This window comes from Manis pentadactyla, chromosome 17 (assembly GCF_030020395.1).
Source record: "Manis pentadactyla isolate mManPen7 chromosome 17, mManPen7.hap1, whole genome shotgun sequence".
Taxonomy (NCBI): Eukaryota; Metazoa; Chordata; class Mammalia; order Pholidota; family Manidae; genus Manis; species Manis pentadactyla.
The window spans coordinates 11,054,913-11,078,887 of NC_080035.1; the positions used below are offsets into that span (position 1 = coordinate 11,054,913).

General features: G+C 40.1%; 1 protein-coding gene across 1 annotated transcript in view; it reads right to left on the reverse strand.

The window, feature by feature from the left end:
- Positions 1-1,477: 1,477 nt before the first annotated feature.
- Positions 1,478-23,975, reverse strand: part of GTF2F2 (general transcription factor IIF subunit 2) — a 191,701-nt gene continuing 169,203 nt past the window's right edge. The window contains exons 7-8 of the mRNA XM_036889714.2: positions 16,900-17,043; positions 1,478-2,724 (exon numbers count right to left, since the gene is read on the reverse strand). Of these exons, the coding sequence (XP_036745609.1) occupies positions 2,605-2,724; positions 16,900-17,043 (264 nt within the window). The 3' untranslated portion in view covers positions 1,478-2,604. The remainder of the gene's footprint in view (positions 2,725-16,899; positions 17,044-23,975) is intronic.

Consider the following 23,975-nt stretch of genomic DNA (forward strand, 5'->3'; position numbering starts at 1 on the left):
AATGCCCAGCAACCATAATCTTACTAGGTCCTGTCAGTTAAAAATCCCCTAAATGTACGCACCAGTTGAATTTAATAGTAACTTAATATGGCCACCTTATCTCTTATGATGTGACATCTCCCTTATCAGCTTTCCCCTCTCTCAATCTCACAGTGCTTATAAGTTTACCATTCATACTTTCTGATTTTCGACTGTCAAAGGCATGTTTCTCAGAGCAAGAGAGTCCTGAAATAAAAGAACAATGGAACCGTGGTGGAAGGAAGCATCTCCTCCAGGCCCAAAGTCATATTTTTGTATTAAATAAGAAAGCAATTTCAAAAAATTAATAAGGAATTGGCACCAGTCTACCACCCAAATTATCTATCTTAATGAAGAGGTAATTAGTATTTAAGACACTTGGAGAGGTTGCCACAAGGCCTAGGCCTGGATGGTAGGCTGGAGGCTCTGGCTTCTCCCCCTGCTCCTTGCTCTGTGCTCCACCGTGGGCGCTGCTGGGCAGGTCCAGGGGATCCATCCGAGCACGGCCACTGATGGCCCGAGGAGCACCCAGCCGCCATGTCCAAGGCAAGAGCCAAGGTCCCCAAACCCACCACAACTTCCCAGCAGCTGGGGTGAGTATGGACAGCCTCATCACCTGGGCAGCAGGGGCTACCTGGGGCCCACGACTGTCGGGGGGCCTACTGTGCTGCGGCCTTGAGATGATGCACAGGGCGGCGCCCCACCACGACCTGCTCCACTTTGGTGTGGTTTTCCGAGGCAGTCCATGCCAGGCAGGCCTGATGATCGTGGCCAGGTCGCTCACAAACAGGAAGGCCCCCACGCTCCACAAGGCCTATGCCTAGATGCCCGAGCTCTGCTACGCCGTGTCCACTGGGAGCCGCCAATGGAGGGGCTGTAGCGACTACTGCTCGTACTCGGTTTTGAGGGGCTGTGGCAGAATCGTGCCCAGGCTCCCCATCCAGAGCCCAGGCTCTACTCTACGGCATTGGGCAGCTGCAGAAGAAGATCAAGATCTGGTACTGCATGTAGCACAGCTGCCTGGCCCGGGGCACCCTGTGAGCTGGTCAAAAAACCACCCACAAAAAAAAAAAAAAAAAAAAGAGAGAGACTTAAGCAGATACTGTCAGGTGTGATGATATAAAAGGTGACTAAAATAAGCTGAAGAAACCAGTAGGGATACCAAAATGTAGCCTCAGCAGACACAGCTGTGCCCCAGAAAGTCTACCGGCAGCCACCAAGTTCGATCTGGTACACGCTGTCCGGGCAGAAACACGAGGCTGTGGGGAAGGCGTATGCTATGAACCAAGTGCATGACAGGTATCCAGAATTCCCACTTCTATACAGATTTATCATCACACCATTACCCATCTGCTTCCTGACACTGAGCCTCATATCATCAGGAACTGGGAGGCAACGGGGATACAAACATTTACTTTCTTCACCAGAACAAAACAGAGTAAGACAAATGGCGATGGGGTAAGGAATTAATCAGAAGGAAGCTTTATTTTACAGTGGGAATGCAAGGATACATATTTTTTTAGTGTACTCTGGTAGTCAACCTCAGCATTCCAGTGTGCTGTTGCTAAAAAACAATACAAAAATTTTTTTTGTCTCAATGGATAGGTATTTACTTGATTTGTTTTACTTACATAACATTCTCTTAACCTTTTGGCATTGGCTACTTCTTGGTTGCGAGCATGACGAAGTAGCTGACACAATGAACGAGTCAAAAACAATTTTTTGTTGTGTTTAGTTTGCCACCGTTCTTTAGTTTTGATGGTCTTGTGGGTGTGGTTTCAGACTGCGGAGCATGTATCAGCCTCACCCCTATGATCCTCCTTCAGTTTGTCAATATTCTTTGTCATATAACAGTCAATATGTGCCTGCTGAGTGTGGGCAAAGTCAGGCTTTGAGAAGCTTATAATTCTGGATGGGGGAGACAGATCACGAATTGTTGTTAAAGTATTTAATTTCTAATTATTTAAAAGCAAATAAAAACACCCACTGACCAGAATTTTCATTCTCATTCACTATCATTAGGATACAGGTAAGGATGAAAACTGCTATCTTGGTACAAAATAAATGCTCTCCCTTTATTAATGTATGTGAATATAAAACATATAGAAAAAAATTAAGACACCGTCATTCTTTGACAATTTCAGATAAGGGACTTGGGCTTTTCATTACTTTTAAGAATTTCTGTAGTTGACTACGTTTTTTCTTGTTATGCCATTCACTTTGGGTCTCTTACACCTCAGCTCCTCAGAGGTAAAATAAGGACAGAGTCCTCATTTAGAAAGCATTTCCTAATTTTTCATTTTAAAAGTTACTATTTCAAGAGAATAACCTTCTTAACCCTCCAACACCTAACCCCATCATCAATAATCTGATTTAATACAAATTAAGTCTATAAATAAATTTGTTCTTTCTCCTCAGAAAACACTTAAGTGGCTTTGCAAGAATCAGTGTTTAAAAAATCTACCTAGAGAATGAAAGCTACATTCTACCGCTACAGCAGACGGCGCTGAGGCCCGCGGCCGGGGTTCCCCAGGTTCCCGGGGTGCGCCTGTTAACTGCGTTGTCGGCCCCGGCCGCCGCGTCCTCCTAATCGCTCTTCTCTTCCCCCTGGTAATGCCGGTACTCTGGCTTCAGCTCCCAGGTGTTTTTGTGGATACCCTTTACATTCTGAATTCCAATTTCTTTTAAGATTTCCTTCAGGTACCCCTAAAAAAAAAAATTAAACACAAAACTAAACAAAAAAACTCCAACAGATGAGATGAAGGTGAGAAACAAAATTTAAAGTAAAATAATACAGCAAACCATATTTATGAGTAATAAAAATTATGATCCTGAAAACTAAATAAGCTTTCTGTATAAAGAGGTTCAATAAACTGTCTTTTGAGTCTACACATGCAGTACATGAACTTCACTAAATACACAATCCTTTGCATTACAGGGATTGGAAGTCCTAAACGCCAACAACCTGAGAGCTCAAAGAAAAAAAAGCCTAGATGAAAATACACTAGGAAGTTACTGGTGCTCAGTGTTCATTACGGTGACACATATGCCAAGCATAGCTACTGTACAGTACAGTAGCCTCATTCAGTTTGTAGGCAGATAGGGTTATTCTCAGATTGGAGCCAGCTGTTTGAGAAGCAGTGTCATATATAAAAAATGACAAATATTGTTGGGGTAATAATAGTCTATGAAGCAAGCACACGACAGGTATCCAGAATTCTCAGTTCTAAGGTGAGTTTTCATACTTACTGTCAGGTCACTTTTTTCCTATGTCATAAGGAAAGTTATTATTTGTGTTTACTATTATTTGTATCTAGGCCAAGCTTGCCAAGACAGGGTGAGGGATAAGAAGTGTAATAAGACATGTTAAAAACCATGAGGGCTGAAGGTTTCTTGTGCTTGGTACCTCCAAAGGAAAGAGGCGAGCAGTGATATAGGGTAGAACTCTGTATTATGGTATTTAAGGCCCCTGAAAATTCAACAGACATTAACCAAATGATTACTATATTCACGGAAATGATGGCTATGATAAATGTAATAGTAAAGCCCACCTTTGACTGCCAATGCCCAAGGCTGTGGGTGATGGAAGTGTTAATGACGGAGCTGTGCACAGTGCTTGGCTTGCTAAAATATAGAAAGAAACTTCCAGAGGGTGCTAAGGGACTACTGGAGGGGTCGTAGACCCTTGGAATGCCAGGGCCTGCATAGACTTTACCGTGGAAAGCCATGAGAGTCCCCTGCTCCTGTTGTTCCCATGGGCCTGAAGGTGTTTTTCACAAATGCTGTTTTTGCATAGTATAGTTCTAGTTTAACCAAGCATGTAGCACACATAGAGCACTGCTCTGTGTTTCTGATAATAATAAACACATGAAAGCCTTTGATTTTATGAAGGGTTTAAGATTAATCACACCCTGTAACTTTCTGCATTCTGATCTGTACCTGTGGTATTTTTAATCGTGACGTAAAGACTTGAAAGCACACAAACATGAGAGTGCACAGAGGAAAAGGGTCTTCGCCTCTGATCACTGACCCCCTTGCCTTCTCTCTTGCTGTAAAGTAAGGCATGGAGTAATCTTTCATCTGTCGTTTCAGAGACTGCTGGCCATTCCTGTCACAAGGCCAAGAAGCATTCCACTAGAAACTGATCAATATAAATCATGGTATGTCCTTGGAGAAGAGAAAAAAGTTCATCATTTAAAAGTGATGTTTTTGTTGCAGAACAAGCCAATCCAACAATAATTTTTGTGTGTATGCTTCAAAGAATCAGTTACAGTATTACAATGACTCATCCCATTGACGGAAGATGTAATACTTTTTTATCTATTGAAATGAGTCAGTAATTAGGAAAATGGGCAAGAGGCTCTTGCCTAGAAATTGTTTAAGGCAGTGCCCTTCTCGAGTGTGGTGCTAGACTACCGGGTCAAGGGAAGCTTGTTAAATAAGTGCTATTTTAGGTCTAGTGAATCAAAATCTCTGGGTCCAGGCCTGGGAAGCTGCATTTTCACAAGCTCCTAGGACATTCTTATTTAACTACACTGAAGTTCCACAGCATCTGCTTTGAGGAGTCTTCCAGCTCTAACACTTTATGATCTTTGAGTCCTCAAAGTATTGCTCAGTTCTCTGAGCCTCACCATTGCTGGAGGTTAATCAATGTGATCTAATACCACTTTACACTGCTGGAATAATGCTCTGCAGTTTATAAAGTCCTTTCACTTCAGGGTGGGCCCTTCCCTAGAGACAACAGCTGATTAGTGCTACAACTACATACGGGTTCCTTATATGGCCTTGGCTCAGCTCTTTCAGTGGATCAGCCTTCCCACTCCGCAGCGAGGCCCCAGCAGGTGGCAGCAATGAATCAGACGAGGCCCGGATTTCTCCAGGAGGAGGCTTGCTCTCCTTCCACACCTTCTGCATGCAGTTAGTGGCTTTACTGAAGGAGCCGTGTGAATGAGTGAGCACAAAGGCTCGAGACATCTAGGTAATAGGCATGTCTGCCATCTGCTACTTCAAATTACATTTAAAAATGGGCATAAAACTACTGCCTAAGTAAATGGGATTCATAAAATGGAAAATGATGGTGTGGGCACAAATGATTTTCAGTTTAGATGCCAAGAACGATGTCTTTGTAAAATTCCAAAGAATGGTTTGCTGGGAGCCTGGCTAAGACTATGTGCACAATCATACAGCTGTAGATGCACAGCAATTGGTCAGAAATGAAAAGAGCAGTCCCAGAAGCATTGTGGTGACAGACGCTTCCTCGACTTCAAGTCTAGCATGCCCATGTACATCCTAGATATAGAACATGAAAACCCTAAAAAGGGTTAAACACAAAATATTAACAAAATCTTAAGTGTAAAATTCAGTTGCTTTCATGTGTAGTTCATCCTCATTTTGTTAAACTAGTATAAGGTTAAGGAGTATTTTGTTTTCTAAGATGTCACTCTTTTTTCCTTTTTAACAATAAGAATGGAATGAGATATTCAGTCTGTCAATTTGTCAGGTAACAAGATGAGATTAGGGTCACAATATTAACCATGGTACAGAAGTCTGTGTGTGTGTGTTGGGGGGAGAGGATAGGGAGGGGGGCGATTGGGAGGAAGCAAACTTCTGGAGTTTAAGAATGTTCCAAACTGCAACCTAAGACCACACTACTCTAACCAAACGAATTAACTTGGCATAATGCATTAGCAGAGAACGTGTAGTAATGATAGATAAAAACAAGGTCAGAAAAATCCCTAAAGAAAAGACATAGGTGGACAGCAGTGAGATAATGTCATTCCTCTGTTTAAAAATTTTCAGTGACCTCTCCCCTTTGGCTAATGGGTTAAATTCCAAACTCCTTCAGAGGCATCCATTCAGATTTGTCTTTTCCCTTTGGCCTCATCTTCTAATACTTCCCTTTACACATACCTGCCATTTCTGTGTCTGCACATTTCTAGTTTTTTCCATTTATTGTTCCCCTTCCCTCTAATGCTTACCCCCTTCCTTCAAATCTGAACTTTCATCTTTTAAGACTTGACAGAAATACAGAGGCACTGAACAACACATTAGAACAGATGCATCTAACAGACATCTATAGAACATTCCATCCAAAGGCACCAGGATACACATTCTTCTCAGGTGCACATGGAACATTTTCAAGAACAGATCATATACTAGGCCACAAAAAGAGCCTCAGTAAATTCAGGATTGGAATTGTACCAACCAGCTTTTCAGACCACAAAGATATGAAATTATAAAACACAGAAAATGAAAAAGCCCACAAACACATGGAGGCTTAACAACATGCTCCTAAATAATCAATGGATCAATAACCAAATAAAAATAGAGATCAAACTATATATGGAGACAAATGACAACAATAACTCAACACTGTAAAATCTGTTGAATGCAGTGAAGACCATGCTAAAAGGGAAGTATATTGCAAGACAGGCCTACCTCAGGAAAGAAGAACAATCCCATATGAGCAGTCTAAACTCACAACGAAACTAGAAAAAGAAGAACAAATGAGGCCCAAAGTCAGTAGAAGGAGGGACATAATAAAGATTAGAAAATAAATAAATAAAATCAAGAAGAATTTTATTAATAGAAAGAAATCTTATAGAAACAATCAATGAAAGCAGGAGCTGGTTCTTTGAGAAAATAAACAAAATAGATAAACCACTAGCCAGACATACCAAGAAAAAAAGAGTCTACACACATAAATAGAATAAGAAATGAGAAAGGAAAAATCACTAGAGATGCCAGAAAAATACAAATTATTAGAGAATACTATGAAAAATTACATGCTAACAAATTGGACAATCTAGACATAGAACACTTTCTAGAAAAATCCAACCTTCCAAGACTGACCCAGGAAGAAACAGAAAATCTGAACAGATCAATTATCAGCAACACAATTGAACTGGTAATCAAAAAACTACATAAGAACAAAACGCTTGGTCCAGATGGCTTCACCATGGAACTTTATCAAACATTTAGTGAAGACCTAATACCCATCTTCCTTAAAGTTTTCCAAAAAGTAGAAGAGGGAATACTTCCAAAGTCATTCGATGAGGCCAGCATCACTCTAATACCAAAAACAGATAAAGAAACCCCCCAAAAAGAAAATTACAGACCAATATCCCTGATGAACAAAGATGCAAAAATATTCAACAAAATATTAGCAAACCCAATTAAAAAATACATCAAAAAGATCATCCATCATGATCGAGTGGGATTTATTCCAGGGATGCAAGGATGGTACAACATTCGAAAATCCATCAACGTCATCCACCAGATTAACAAAAAGACAGACAAAAACCACATGATCATCTCCATAGGTGCTGAAAAAGCATTTGACAAAATTCAACATCCATTCATGATAAAAACTCTCAACAAAATGGGTATAGAGGGCAAGTACCTCAACATAATAAAGGCCATATATGACAAACCCACAGCCAACATTATACTTAACAGTGAGAAGCTGAAAGCTTTTCCTTTAAGATTTGGAACAAGACAAGGATGCCCACTCTTCCCACTTCTATTCAACATAGTACTGGAGGTCCTAGCCACGGCAATCAGACAATACAAAGAAATAAAAGGCATCCAGATTGGCAACGAAGAAGTTAAACTGTCCCTGTTTGTAGATGACATGATATTGTACATAAAAAAACCCTAAAAAATCTACTCCAGAACTACTAGATCTAATATCTCAATTCAGCAAAGTTGCAGGATACAAAATTAATATGCAGACATCTGTTGCATTCCTATACACTAACAATGAACTAGTAGAGAGAGAAATCAGGAAAACAATTCATTCACAGTTGCATCAAAAAGAATAAAACACCTAGGAATAAACCTAACCAAGGAAGTGAAAGATCTATACTCTGAAAACTACAAGACACTCATGAGAGAAAGTAAAGAAGACACCAATAAATGGAAACACATCCCGTGCTCATGGATAGGAAGAATTAATATTGTCAAAATGGCTATCCTGCCTAAAGCAATCTACAGATTCAATGCAATTCCTATCAAAATACCAACAGCATTCTTCAACGAACTAGAGAAAATCATTCTAAAATTCATATGGAACCACAAAAGACCCCGAATAGCCAAAGCAATCCTGAGAAGGAAGAATAAAGTGGGGGGAATTATGCTCCCCAAGTTCAAGCTCTACTACAAAGCCACAGTAATCAACACAATTTGATAGTGGCATAAGAACAGATCCATACACCAATGGAACAGACTAGAGAGCCCTGATATAAACCCAAGCATATATGGTCAATTAATATATGATAAAGGAGCCATGGACATACAATGGGGAAATGACAACCTCTTCAACAGCTGGTTTTGGTAAAACTGGACTGCTATATGTAAGAGAACAATACTGGATTACTGTTTAACCCCACACACAAAAGTAAATTCAACATGGATCAAAGACCTGAATGTAAATCATGAAACAATAAAACTCTTAGAAGACAACATAGGCAAAAATCTCCTGAATATAAGCATGATCAACTTCTTCCTGAACGCATCTCCTTGAGCAAGGGAAACAAAAGCAAAAATAGACTCATGTGACTACATCATACTAAGAAGTTTCTGTATGGCAAAGGACCCCATCAACAGAACAAAAAGGCATCCTACAGTATGGGAGAATATATTTGTAAATGACATATCCGACTAGAGGTTAACATCCAAAATATATGAAGAACTCACATGCCTCAACACCCAAAAAGCAAATAACGTGACTAACAAATGGACAGAGGATATGGGGTGACAGTTCTCCAAAGAAGAAATTCAGATAGCCAACAGACACATGAAAAGATGCTCCACATCACTAACCATCAGGGAAATGCAAACTAAAACCACAATGAGATATCACCTCACACCAGTCAGGATGGCCAGCATCGAAAAGACTAAGAACAACAAATGCTGGCCAGGATGTGGAGAAAGGGGAACCCTCCTACACTGCTGGTGGGAATGTAAGCTAGTTCAACCATTGTGGAAAGCAGTATGGAGGTTCCTCAAAAAACTAAAAATAGAAATACCATTTGACCCTGGAATCCCACTCCTTGGAATTTACCCAAAGAATACAACTTCTCAGATTCAAAAAGACATATGCACCCCTATGTTTATCACAGCACTTTTTACAACAGCCAAGATATGGAAGCAACCTAAGTGTCCATCAGCAGATGAATGGATAAAGAAGATGTGGTACATATACACAATGGAATACTATTCAGCCATAAGGAAGAAACAAATCCTACCATTTGCAACAACATGGATGGAGGTGGAGGATATTGTGCTCAGTGAAATAAGCCAGGTGGAGAAAGACAAGTGCCAAATGATTTTCCTCATTTGTGGAGTATAACAATGAAGCAAAACTGAAGGAACAAAATAGCAGCAGACTCAGAGACTCACTCCAAGAAGGGACTAGTGGTTACGAAAGGGGAGGGGTGTGGGAGGGTGGGTAGGGAGGGAGGGAGAAGGGGACTGAGGGGTATTATGTTTAGTACACATGGTGTGGGGCATCACCGGGAGAACAGTATAGCACAGAGAAGGCAAATAGTGGATCTGTGGCATCTTACTACAGTGATGAACGGTGACTGCATTGGGGTATGGGTGGGGACTTGATAATATGGGTAAATGTAGTAACCACATTGTTTTTTCATGTGAAACCTTCATAAGAGTGCGTATCAATAATACTTTAATAAAAAATTTAAAAAAAGAAGAGCATCTGAGATAGTGCCTCCTCAGGGACTATGCTGAGAGTAATCAAATTCCAAAGTTGCCTACATTTAGGGAACTCTGCAGTGGGACGGACGGTCCACAGCTGTGTCCACACTTGTTTTGATCTACAAGGACGCAACAGGCTTTGCAACCATTCTCACTCAAAGCCCTGGGATAGGAAGATAATGATTAATTTACCCTGAACACACAAGTCAGGTTCAGAAAAGCCAACGGTGGGGCCCAGGGGTTGTAGATCTCCCCGTTCTTCCCCAGGCAGCCCCTTTCAGAGCTCTGTGGGTCAGGTGGCCAGAAGGCTGGTAGAAAAATGCAGGGGATGCTGCTGTGTGTGCTCAGAATGTCTGGGGAAGGAATGCACTCAGCTGCTATTAAAGCAACTAGTTGGTATTCATATGGGTCTAATCCAGCCTCATCCTAGAGGACAGAGTAAGGAATGTGCAATTGTGCAATTATTTCACTGAAAAACAAACCATTTACTTAATGTTTACCAAGTACCAGGCACTGTGCTGGGCTCTGGGAGCATAACAATAAAGAAATACATACAGTCAAAAAAAAAAAAAATCAGGACAATCAGAACAAGACAGTAATGAACTTAAAAACTTACCTTTCCTCCTTTTAAAATCAAAAGGGACTGGAAAGGTGCTGAAGGAAATTTTATGGGTAATGACATTTTTCAGATTAAACAAATTTTGTGGCCTTCTGCTTAATTAAAATTCTAAATAAAATTTGAATATAAATAAATGCTCAATTTTGTTTGCTGGGTGCCTATGTAAATACCGCATTTATTTATGTAATATCTCATACAAAATCTGGACTCTTGGTTATGTTAGTAAATTCACCCCAAATTTCATCTCATTCAGAAATAAGGTAAAAAAGAGAAAAAGGGAATGAGGGAACTGAAACACATCATATAAGTTAAAACAGAAAATGTTAGTATCCCATAATAAACTTGGTAGTAGATCTATTAGTTATTAGAATTTTATAAAGAAAATATTAAAATTTCATAAATGTGTTTAAATTTTATCCATTTATATTCAACAGTAATAATTCAGTATGACATTTCATATTCTAAAACTTTTAATTAAGGCTCTACTTCATAGTTAGCAAATGATTATTTTTTAACAGAGAAGTCTTTATTAAAGACTTTAAGATGCCATTAATTAATATGTGCTATTCAGAAATTGCTGATCTTTTTAGTTTTAGTAGTACCATTCAAAAATAACTTCCAGTTATAGGAAAAATGAAGACAGAATTGAAAGAGAATATGGAAATAGAATGGAAATGATGAAAATTTAGGAAGAAAAAGAAAATAAAATGAATCAAGTAAAAAAGGGAAATTTTGTGTCAGAATAAAATATAATAAAACAGCACTTAATAAGTAGTAATTGGGAATGGGCTTCAAACATTAAAAATACCTATTTTCACTTTGGATTAGAAACTGAATGAGCTAAGACATAGCTTAGATTCCATTGTCTTTGTATATGGATTAGATTAATGATAATGATGCTTAACTAGATAGAATTTAGAAAGCAGACTGCCTGAGATAAGTTAGCTTTTTTTTTTCCATTAAAAAGGGGCTCTTTTTGTCAGAAAAATATTTTCCTGGCTTATGTACATGTATCTGAGTACAGAAGAGGCAATGTGGTAAGAGATATTCCTAGACTGAAGTCAGGACAACTGGGTTCAAGCTACTAGGTAACTCTTTCTCTGGGTCGACTAGATAATCTCTAAGACCGCGTTTACTTTAAGGTCCTGAATCATATATATATATGTGTGTGTATATATATATATATATGTATGTATTATGTATCATGATTGGTAATATATGTATCGTGAAGAGGAAGCAAGAATAAGTTGTCTGGTTTGAGCAATTTTGGGAATGGTGGTGTCACTTACTGAAATGGAGAAGTCTGAGGGAGGATCTGATGGGGTGTAGAAATCAAGAGTTCCATTCTGAACATACTAAATTTGACATCACAATAAAATGATTAATGTTGATTAGGTGCGACCTCTGTACCAGCAATGTTGTGCATGGGAGGGAGAGACAGTGAGCCCCCACTGGCAGAGTTCCCCTACTCCCTCCTCTTGGTTCAGGATGGGCATGCAGCCCTTCCCAGGTCAATTAAGATCTTCCCTGAAGCCTTTATTGGAATAATCAGGACAGATACTCTTTTTGCTTAGGGGCTGCAAGCTGTGAGGTGTTTCGGGCCATTTTGGCTACCACATGGCAAGATCCTGCCCAGGAATAATGACATGTCATGGTTTTATTATATATATGGAAGAAAGAATAATGAAGAGAGATAAATACATACATGAAAGACAGAATAATGAAGAGAAATGTAGAAAGATGGGAAGGGACAGTTCAAACTAAATAATATTAGTAGCTGGATCTAGCTATGTCTAAAGCCAGATGCATTCCTGAACTTCCCAGCTGCAGGAGCCAAAAAATACTATTGTTTAAGCTAATTTGAGTTGAGTTTTTATTTCTTGCAACTGAAAGAGTCCCAACCAATTCACAGACATATAATAGCAAGTACAATAGTCTCCTCCTATCCACAGGAGATATTCTCCAAGATCCCCAATGGACGCCTGAAACTGGATAACACCATACCTTATATATATTGTTTTTTCCTATACATACATTCCTACGATAAAGTTTAATTTATAAACTAGGCACAATAGAGATTAACAACATAACCACTAATAAAATAGAACAATTATAATAATTACAACACTGTGAATATAGTCTCTCTCAAAATATCTTATTGTATTGTACCCACCCTTCTAGTGCTATGAGATGATAAAATGCCTACATGAAGAGATGAAGTGAGGTGAGTAATGTAGGCCTTTTGCCACAGCCTTAGGCTACTACTATTCGCATTCTGACTATATGTCTGAAGGAGGATCACCTAGTTCCAGACTGAGATTGACTGTGGGTAACTGAGAATGTGAAAAGCAAAACTGTGGATAAGGGGAGACTACTGTAAATAAAATTTTGTTTTTTGACAGAAGATATGCTAAGTATGTCAAATTATCTGGCCATTTTATCCTCTCAAACAGCTTTCTTACTGCATCTCACTGAAGCCAAACTGTGCTTCAATTACTTCTATTCAAGCCTTTATGTAGGCCTATCTGGAAACAAATTCTGAGGATTAGGTTAACACTACTTTATTCCTGCACCGGCTTTGCTTATTGAAAACCTACTTTGTGCAAATGAGCAACTGTCTGTTGAACTTTATTTAGTGCTTGGAGAGTTGGGAAGTAGAGCACCAAAAGCTGCTTTAAAATCAAAGCCATGCAAATCTTAGCCTAGTTTTTCCTGTTGATTTGAACTTACTTTAATAAAAGCATGAAAATGGTTCAATGACATATTCTGAATTAAACAATGGTCTACTGGATTGACACGATCGGGGCCTGATAATTTAGAAGGATCATTAATAATTAAACTGCCCTGAATTTTGGCCTGAAATTGGGTGGATAGAGCACAAGGAAATTAAGAAGTTCAGTTATAACCAGAGCTGATTTTCAGTGACATTTCAACAGAAACGAATGGTTAAAGGAACACTGGTAAATGGGTGCTGTGTTAGACAACGGTGTGTTAGGGCTCTAAGTGGTCTTGGCAGTTTGGGGCTTCAAAGGGAGCAATTAGATAACGTTTCTAATGGTTTGCATTTTTTAAAGAAATGCTGTATATGCTTCTATTTTATAGATAAAATAAAATATGAAGACTAAACATAAGACATTCAAGGTGAAAGATCAAAGACTGCCAGGGGAGAGAAATAATAGGCTTCCTCTGATATTTCACTTCAGATGGGAAGAAAGGCCAAAATTTAAACAGTATAAGAACACCCTTTAAAATGAACACCATGTTACACCAGCTACCAGAACCTGGCCTTTTAAAACTGGCTTATTTGCCTTTATTTTACTTTAGCTCTTTGAATGTTTATGCAAGTCAGATACTAGCCAATAAGAAAGACTGGCTGTAAGGACAGCTTCTTATCAGCAGTTTTGGTTATAGAAGTGAAAAATTTTAGGAAGGAAAGTATAGAAAGGAACTGGAAAAACAAAAACACTTCAGATTCATTCAGAATATGTCAAAAATGACATTCTAAAAGTCAGAAAGCAGATGGTAACTTAAGATGTCAGTAGTAGTGTTAATGACAGAGGATGTGTTAAAGTGATATACTTCATGGTTAGAAACTTATCAAAAGCAGCATTGGGGGCCATTAGTAAAGGAGCGAATGTCAGTAAATGGATTAAATGCCTGTACTGGAGAAATGATCAACATGAGTAAGATCTCGCTTCTTCCCTTTACAACAGGGCTCAAAAATTTATTTAATCATGATACTAACAATAAATATCTGTAAAATACTTTGCAGTTGACAGTGGATCTTTCATAAACATTGATTTTTACAAGGATCCTTTACTAGGTCAATTTCAGGTAACTTGGGTAAATGAGGTTAATTTTAAAAGCATATATATTATAATTTTATAGTATTATAAACATATAATTTGAACATATTGGTAAATTTTGTATTAAATATGGCATATGCTAAGTGAATTAAATATGAAATAAAGTAGTGTATTAAACATTGAGTGTGTTTAAATACTTTGTCCAGGACTACCTGTCTAACTGGCAGGGCTGGGACTTGAACTGCAATCCCATTATTCCAAATCCAGTGTTCTGTCCACCACGCATGGAAGCCCCTTTCATACTACACTGATTTTCATGCTACACAGGTCCCTTCTTCTTTTTGGCATTGCTCAGACTAAAATTAGTAAGGGTGTTAAGTATAAACTCACTTATGTCCTGTGAACCTTTTAAAGGGGATAGTTACCTACAGGGAGGATAGCTGGGATTTGGTTTTTCTTTTTAGGTCAACGGGCTTTGCCAACTCAGTTCAAATATGAGAGGGAAGTGAAGAGATGAAATAGGAAAGGGAGAGATCATAAACTGAGAGCTGGAAGGGACCACAAAAATTATCCAGTCCAACTGTCTCCATTTTAGGAATGGAAGTGACTGCCTCAGATCCCTCTGAGCTAAAGGGCAGGAATGGAACTCAGGCTGACCACTTCCACCCTCTCCTGTAGGCAAGGATACCTGTAGCCCTGGCACTTCCTTGAGACAAGCTCTTTGACCCCACACCTGCCATAAATGACATGAGGCCTGTCCAAAACCATCCGAGGAAAATATGTAGTCCTTGGATACTGAGTAGGTGACCATTGCCTTTTTCTCAAATCAATTCACCAGTATTTACTGAATTTCTCCTACGTTTGTGTTGTGGGCTGTAGGAATATTCTGGGATATGAGTAACATGCAACCTTAACTTCAAGTACTTTTGCTTGCTGAGACAACTTAGTCTAAAAATAATACAATTATTACAAAATAATTTAGTTTCTAGATCAGTGATTCACAAGTTCTTTGAGGATCCTAAGCCCTCTATAATAGTCTTGATATAAATGATGGATATGCTCCCCAGAAAAATCCACACTTTTGTGCACATATTCAGGAGACTACTAGGTCTCCTAACGGTCCACCTACTGACCATGAGTTAAGAAGCTCTATTATAAGAGATTCACTGAGTATCCCCACATAACAATTATCTGAAGAACCCAAATTGAAAGAAATACTAGTTACCCCTCACTGATGCAACATGAGTAAGTCTTTAAAAAATATGTCATTCTACATTGAGACAAAGAAATTGTATTTCCTATTATCATCTGAATGTGCAAATGCTTATCTTCCAATGTTTAATTTGTGTGGTGTTATTCCCCAAGAATACAATGTTTGTATTCAGTTTCTAGAATGACCTTTTCATATATATATACAAAATACAAGGATAAACTTCATTAAAACCAGAAGAAACACAGCTTAGCTAATGAATTATTCTATTTCAAGTATTTTATCTGGCTTGGAATGCTGTTTCTAAGGCTTTGATGCTGAAAGAAGTGAAGTCATTAAGATGAGTTGATAATACTGTAGCATGCACACTTACTTCTTCTCTATTAAAAAAGTTTTGATTGTTTGGAATTTAATTTCTTAATGAAAAAGTGAAGGGCTTAAGTACAACAGTAAAGAAGTCTCTGGAGAAGGAGGAAACAGTACAGTTAAGTTTCATAAATCATTTCCTAGAGCTTTGAATAAATTAGAAACAAACCAAACCTTTTAGTAAACAGCTATCTAGATATGTTAAAATGTTAAAAAAAAAACTAGTTATCTTGTTCCATATTCTGAAGCAAGTAAATGGAGCAGTCAGTATTAACTATTCCTGCATGTACTGACAAAGTGGACAAAAGATAAAGGAAACTAGGTAAGAAAATTAAAGAGTTTCTATGTAATTTTTAAAAACCTCTAAGTAATACTGTTATAATTCAACTTGGTATTTTGCTAACATTAGGTGTGAAAAAGTTAGATGGAAGGAAATGTGACTCAAAGGATGGAGAAAGGATTTGTATCTCTTATTTGTTATTATTATTTTAAACGGATTAGAAACACAATTTGTTAGCAAATAGGCATAAAAGTCTGAAGAAGTGATTTAAAAATGATTACTTATAGAACATAAACATTCTAAAACATCAACTTATTAAATTTTTCCTTAAAAATGGAAAGTAGGCCAACCCAACCACAATCTCAACAAGCACTGTGAGGCAGTTTAAAAGGACTGAACATTAGTGTTGGGCAGATACAGACTAAAAAATAAAAAGTCCATTAGGGAATAGCCCACAAGACAGGGATAAACACTGTCACTGTGACAGATTAGTATGACTCTTAAAAGAATGTAATTTTTCTATGAGGCATATTTTCAACCAAAAAAAAAAAAAAAAGCTTTTGAAGGAAGGTAAGAGAATAAAATAAAGACTAGAAATGGTATAAACAATGACTTTAGGCTTGATGTCACGCATCAGCCAAAGGGGATAAAAATCCACCTTTTCTTCACATGGAACTATTAATATTAAATATATTTGAAATCTAAAATAATGAAGCTGACATTACACATACAAAAAAGCTGCACTAAGCGATCTGTGTCAAAATAAAACCTGACATTAGCATAGGTGCATGTAAACTTATTAATATGTGATACATTTCTTTCCAGTATTGTCATGTTAATGAAGTAGCATATATCTGACGAATCAGCGTGAGCATATACATACCACAGGTTGTTTTGTGATATCCACCAAATCCTTAAGATTATAATATTGATGTTTCTCAAAAGCTGAAAACAGCATGTCTAAAACGTGTTGTTTATCAGCTCGAGCTCGTTTTCCATCTTCTTTCTTTTTCCTTTCATATTCAATCTATGTGCAAAAGCAAAAGAAATAAAGGCATCAATTCAGTATGTTTACTCTGAAATACAGGCACTCACTCACGTTGGAGTCATCCAAATAACTATTAGATTTTAAGTTGCAAGGCAGCAGGTTACAGTGTAGTGGTTCAGACCCTGGGGTCCTCATTGCTTCCAGGGCTCCTTAACCTTAAGGCTCTAAAAAAGTATTATTGCCAACATTTTATTTCCTAAATGTGTCCATTTCTCCCAAAAAAGCCTTTCTTTGCCAAAGTCAGATGAACTCAATATAGCTGCTTGGTTAGCCTGTGGTGGTCTGAACACTGCAGTTCTGTTTACCCATGTACAGGAGAATAGTTTATCTAACAGACGCAGCTTGGTAACATCTTTCAAAATGGGGAGTTTCAGGGGCAGGCAGGAGATTAAGGAGTAGGCAGATCACAGAACAGGTTCTCTAGGGAGTGACAACTTTGGGAAGTGACTGTAAACAGGAAAGAATATGGGCAACGACAGGAGGCCTTTTGTCTTCCCTACTCTGTGTGACTTCCTTGAACTTGTTCCTTCTCCTGTAAAATGAAGTAAGCTAATTAACAGAAAAGAGTAAATATATACTCAGTCCTCAGGCACAAGGAAACCATTTTTCAGAAATCCCCTCTTATCTAAAAAATTCATGTGAACTCTGAATTCACCTGTATAACACACCTTTATTTGTAACACAAAATAAAATATCTCTCATCCAAATAAAAACGACACTGTAGGAGCACGCGGTCGTTTCCCCTGTAGTTCTGTGTACCTCCATGCATGCATGTTTGGGAAGCAGTGGCACTAAGGGAACGTGTAAGCGCTCTCCTGGTGTTACTATCCAGGGAACTGATCACTTGTAAAAAATTACTTTTTATTGAAAGCATGCAACTTGAACTGTATTTCAGTTGCTAAAGCTTTTAATACTTTTTAAAGAAACACATCATTTTGATAAAGCATCAGCAACTTGTTAGAGAAAACATATATGAACTATAGTAGCCCACCTGGTAAATAAAGCATCAGCAGCCTGGAGAACAATCTCCTGTGCATCAACTAGAGTAACTAGCTTCAAAATAATGAAATGCATTTCAAAACTTACATCTAAATTATTGCATACATTTTAGCCTCACTACAGACTTATTTCATATTTTAACAAGTTTTTTAAAAATTAAGGTGTCATTGATATACAACTCTTATGAAGGTTTCACATGAACAACATTGTGGTTTCAACATTCACCCATATTATCAAGTCCCCCCGCAACCCCACTGCAGTCACTTTCAGTGTAGTAAGATGCTATAGAGTCACTGCTTGTCTTCTCCGTGCTGTACTGCCTTTCCTATGACCTGCCTTTTTTGTGATTGTTAATTATAGTGTCCCTTATTCCCCTTCTCCCTCCCTCCCCAACCCCTTTCTGTTTGGTAACCACTAGTCCCTTCTCAGTGTCTGTGAGTCTGTTGCTAACAACTGAGATTTGTTATCAAGAAGATAAAATGTAGTTTTTATGGTGATACAAATAAAAATTTATTTTATATGTAACCAGAGACTTTTGTATTAGTGGCAAAAGATAATCCATGACAATAATGAGTATCTAACTTTAAATTAAATAAAGGTAGGACCTAGACAGTGAGAAAGGACTAATTTGATGGTCTTGATATGTACACCTTGGGAGTAAAACTCAAAATCCATTTATTCACCTCTTCAATAGATTAAGCATGGACTATGTATGTTTGGCATTGCACTGATATGAGGCGGATAAGATAGTCTCTTTCAAGATGTATTCCTTTCTTAGGGCTCATATATTAAAATGTATATGGGAGCCTTGAGCTTTTAAAATGTGGTAATAGTAGATCACAGAGCTGCCTAGGACAAGATCACGATGCTGAAGAAAATGAAAATACATGTGTGGGCAAAACTGCAATATTTCCAGAATCTCTTGCCTGGCTGGCTTTAGTGCATCTCCATATCAACAGGTGTTTCCAAGGTTCATCTAATTACCTGGGCAAGCAAGGGCTTATCTGGACCTGAAAAGTTGGGGGGAGGATTTGCTCGCTTCTGCCGCAGCAGGAGAGAGATGCCAAATGGCTGTTTGTAAGTAATAAACAGGTTTTAAACTTTATTTCTCCCTTTGATTTCGGTGTCAACTAGGTATTTTGCCCCAGGATTCCCAGATTTACATCTGGCAGTAGTTGGCAGGACCACTGAATCTGGAATCTGCTACATGGGTGCAACCCTTGGGTGCACTGCCCCTAGAGATAGATGGTGGGGAGATCCCCTGAAGCCACCCTGTGGATAGTTGGAAGGCCCCAGTGGATACAGTGGCAGAAGGTGCAACTTCACCTGGGAGCTCCCTATCTGTGGGGCTTCCAATATGGGAACCCCTAGTAGGGAATTGGTCTAGAGTAAAGCACCTCCTAGAGGGTGTGTCCAGAACTGGGGAAGGTCGAGACACCAGAAGCTGCAGAATTAGCTCTCCCTGAGATAGAAGACTGCTCAGAGGCCCTGAGTGGCCATGTAGCAGCTGGCACTAACTATAGGGTCTCTTTTCCCTGAGATAGTAGAAAACATTATCGAGGAGAGAGAGAAGGTTATATAAGAGAGAGAGAGGGCTATCGAGGAGAAAGAGAGGGTTATCAAGAAGAGAGAGGGACTTCGGCAGGAGAAACACTTTGGGATCACTTGGAGGGACTGAGCGATGACCTATGGGATGCCCTTAAGGAAGAGAGACAGTTCTTCTGAAAATGGATGCAGCTCCTGGAAGCGGCAAGAGGGAAGGCAGCAGGAGAAGCCGTGTTGCAGGAGGCCATATGGGAGGGCGAGGAAAGAGTGGTTCCTCAGCCCTGGAGATGGAGGAGGAGCCAGGGCCATGGGCCAATCTGCTGCCAAGGCCACCATCCAAAGCAGCAGCCTCTCATGCATTAAAGGCAACCCAGCTGTAATTAATAAAATAAAATGAAAAAACCATGGGCTCCCCATGGGGTGGAGCTGCCCCTTCCCCAGGTTGTGGGGCACTCCATGCTCCGTCCCTACACCCAGGATGAGCTGGTGCACATGAGCGTCTGGTATAGGCAGAAGTCATTAGAATCACTACCAACATGGCTTTTACATCTCTGGGATAGGGGGGTGGAGAACATTGTTGTGTTGGGTACTGAGATGAGTTGAATGGCTTCCCTGACAACTCTCCCTTTCCTCCAGCAGTGGTTGCAAAGTGCCCATCATGCCTCAGGGAATCAGACACTCCTGGTATAGCTGACAGCTGCCATCAGGGCAGTTTGGCCTAATCAGGGTGATTTACCATATTTACCCAAAAGCTGATAGACATATGTAGAGCTCCAACAGGTATTGTGGGAATTGGGCATGAAAAATATCATCTATAATATGGACCCCCAGGGCCCGCTGAGGAGTTACTCAGTGTAGGAATGAGAAATCTGGTGCTGCATACAGCTCCCCGATCTCCCTTTGGGTCCCTAGGGACTACTTTTGCCCCCCCACATAGGGCAACCCATAAGTGAGGCTACTCGTACTTTAGCAGATCTGGGGGAGGTTGAAACAATAAGGGCACGAGGGAAGTACAGGCTATGACTGACAGGAGAGGTGCAAAAGGCCCAGGAAAGGTCTCGAGGACCCAGATGTGGGTTGATTTGATAAAGGCCGGGGTAGTGAAAGAAAACTTGATGGGCAGCCCAATAGGATCCTGTTAGAACCGTGGCACCAATTAAAGCCAGAGCTGCAGTTCCAGCCGCTGAGGTCCCAGACACGGAAACCGCAGTCAAGGCCTCGTGCCCAGCCTGTGTGCGCTGGCTAGAAGGAAAGCCTGCCTCTGCTGTGGCCCAAGGCTACATCAGCATTTGTTGCACACAGGGCAAAATACAAACATGGGCTGTAGCCCATTGGTGGAGCTTGCCATCGACCTTTGAAGAACTCAGCAGAGCCCGGAAGGAGTGCTCTAAGAGGGACTTACACCAAGTCCCACAGCTACATGGGACAATAGTAAAGGGGCCGATACCCCTTGTCAGGCGGCAGATAGACTACACTGGGCCTCTGCCCATATCAGAAGGATATCGGTATGCCATGACTTGTGTGGACATGGCTACTGGACTATTGGTTGCTTTTCCTGCATGGCATGCAGATCAACAAACCACCAAGAGAGGCCTGGAGTATCTCTTTGCAGCCTATGGCCGTCTACAGATGATTGAGAGAGAACAAGGCACCCACTTTACTGGACATGCGTTATTAGAATGGGTGCAGCGATTAGGAAGAAAGTGCAAGTTTCATGTACCATTTAACCCTACTGGGGCAGACATGACAGAGAAGTATGACAGTTTGTTGAAATCTGGCCTGAAGTCAGACACTAATAGTCTATAGGGCCGGTCAGTTCACTTATGGCCAGTGCTAGAGCGTTTGAATGAGAAGTCCTGAAAAGGAAACTTGAGCGCTCTGGATGTGCTCACACACCTTGCTGCCTCTCCTATGCAACTGTATGTGCAAACCAAAGAGGAGTTACTGAAGGTGGGACATGGCCAGCAGAGCAACATCCTGCTGCCAGCCCCTGCTGCATTAAGCCCTGGAGACACTGCTGAGTGGATGCGGCCCTGGACATTGACACATGGACCAGCGATGGCCGGCCCTTCTGGCACCTTGGGGTAGGGGCCTGGAAGCTGGTCTCATGTGTATACCTGGAGTAACAGCAGAGTGGTCCCCAAAGGTCATGGTAGTGCACCCAAAATGTCCAGGAGGTAAAAGCATCTTACAGGGAAGTTCTGTTTTATCTTTATGGCCTGTGCATGTACCTCCTGTAGCCCTATATACTGACCCATCTGTAACTCCCACAGGGAGGGGGGTGAAAGTCTGGTACACTAGACCAGGATGAGACCCCATTCCTGCCACTGTTCTATCACAGGACCACTCTCTTGCATGTATTCTACCTGATGGGCAAGATTTGCCTATGCTGGTGTCATTAAAACACGTATCTTATAGCCCTTAAGGTTATTTTCTTCTACAGTCCTTGTGGCCTGGATGTACCCCCTGGCTGCAGCTGCCACGTGATGACTGTTCGGAATCCTCTACCTGTTCATCTACTGCCTGCTGTGGAATGGGTGAGCTATGGACTTAGTCTGCATAGGACTTTGAACTTAGTTGAATCCTCCAGCTTGAGGATTATCATGATTTCATTGCTGTTGCTATTGTATGTCATTAGTCTGGTCACAATGCTCCAGTTTTCTCACCCAGGGACCATTGTGGAAAATGGAATGAGTAGATTGTGAGGCGAGATTTCTAGAGGGGTGGCCTGTGGGTAAAATTGCAGTATTTCTAGAATGTCTCACCCAGCTTTAGTGCATCTCCATATCAACAGGCATTTCCAAGGGGTGGAGAGAAGTAGTTCATCTCCATATCAGAGGGTAATTACTTGGGTGAGCGAGGGTTTATCTGGACCTGAGAGGCTGGGGGGAGGATTCACTCGCTTCTGCCACAGCAGGAGAGAGAGAGAGAGACCCCAGACAGCTGTTTGTAAGCAATAAACAGGTTTTAAATTTTATTTCTCCCTTTGACTGATTTTGGTTTCAGTGAGGTATTTTGCCCTGGGATTTCTCCTCCCCGGATTTGTAGCATTGCACAGACTATACTGTTGGAAAGGAATGAAATCCAGCCAATCTCAAGATTTTCTGGGTGGGAATAGCATGAAAGAAAACAACAATGGACAGCCTCAACGGATTTATTAGAAAAGAGCAGAGGGACTGGAAGAGCTAGAACAAGACTGGGGAACAGAGAGACCAGAAGAGAAAATCGAAGTCTTCCCAGTGTAGGGAAGATGGACAGATTAAAAATGCATTTAAGGACAAAGGCAGAAATAGAGTCTGCCCCGATTTGGTGAGAAAGGAGGCTGTAGAGATATCAGTGACCAAAAGGGATGGACCTGAGGTCCATTCAAGAAAGAATTTTCTTTCTCAAGGTCAAAAGAAAGATGGAACTAAGACAATGGCTGAATGATGGAGAAAGAAAGCATGACAGACCAGGACAAACCCCACAAATCCAAGAGGGTCTTTGCATTAAAAAGAGGAATATTATGGAATGCCTTAAGGGATTATGTCTAAAAAGCAAATTTCTCCTGCTTAAAATTATACTTAGTTTGTATCCTTATGTCTCCTTCCATTGTTATTGAATGGGTTTATGTTTTGGACAGTCAAGAAAGGGTGCCTGCTAAAAAGAAAATAGGAAAAAGTCTGGACCAGGGGATGAAGCTGTTATAACCCGTTAGTCAAATGTGGGATAAGAAAAGTTAACTAGGGACCTAGAAAATAAAGGGAGAAAGAATCATAGTAAGGAGGGGTGGAGAAAGACTACTGTCTTCCCACAGGCTTTAGTGGGATGTGGGATTTCATTTAGCCAAAGGCTATTATTCCTCAAGAAAAACAGTACAAAGTGGGGACCTAGCAAAAGACCGGTGCTAGGCTTTTGTACTGTCAGTATGGAGCCACAGTTAACATGACATTGTGCTCCTGTCCCAGCTGTAATTTATCCTGAGCTAAGATGGAAAAGTCAAATTCAGGAAATAGGAAAGAAGCGAAGTGATGGTATATTCAGCTTCCACTATTAGCAGTCTCTTCCTTGTAAAAACGACTGGAGAAGCTAGGAAAATTAATAGAAAAAAGCATTTTCAAATACAGACATTCCCTGACTTACAGTGGTTCAACTTAAGATTTTACGATGGTGGGAAGTGATATCCATTCTTCCTTTGAATTTTGCTTTTTGCTTTTTCCAGGGCTAACAATACATGGCACGATCCTCTCTTGTAATGCTGGGTAGTGAGCTGCAGCTGGTGGTCAGCCACAGGATCATGAGGGTAAATAACTGATACATTTATAACCCTTCTGTACCCAATACACCCATTCTGTTCTTTCCTTTCAGTACAGCATTCAATAAATTAC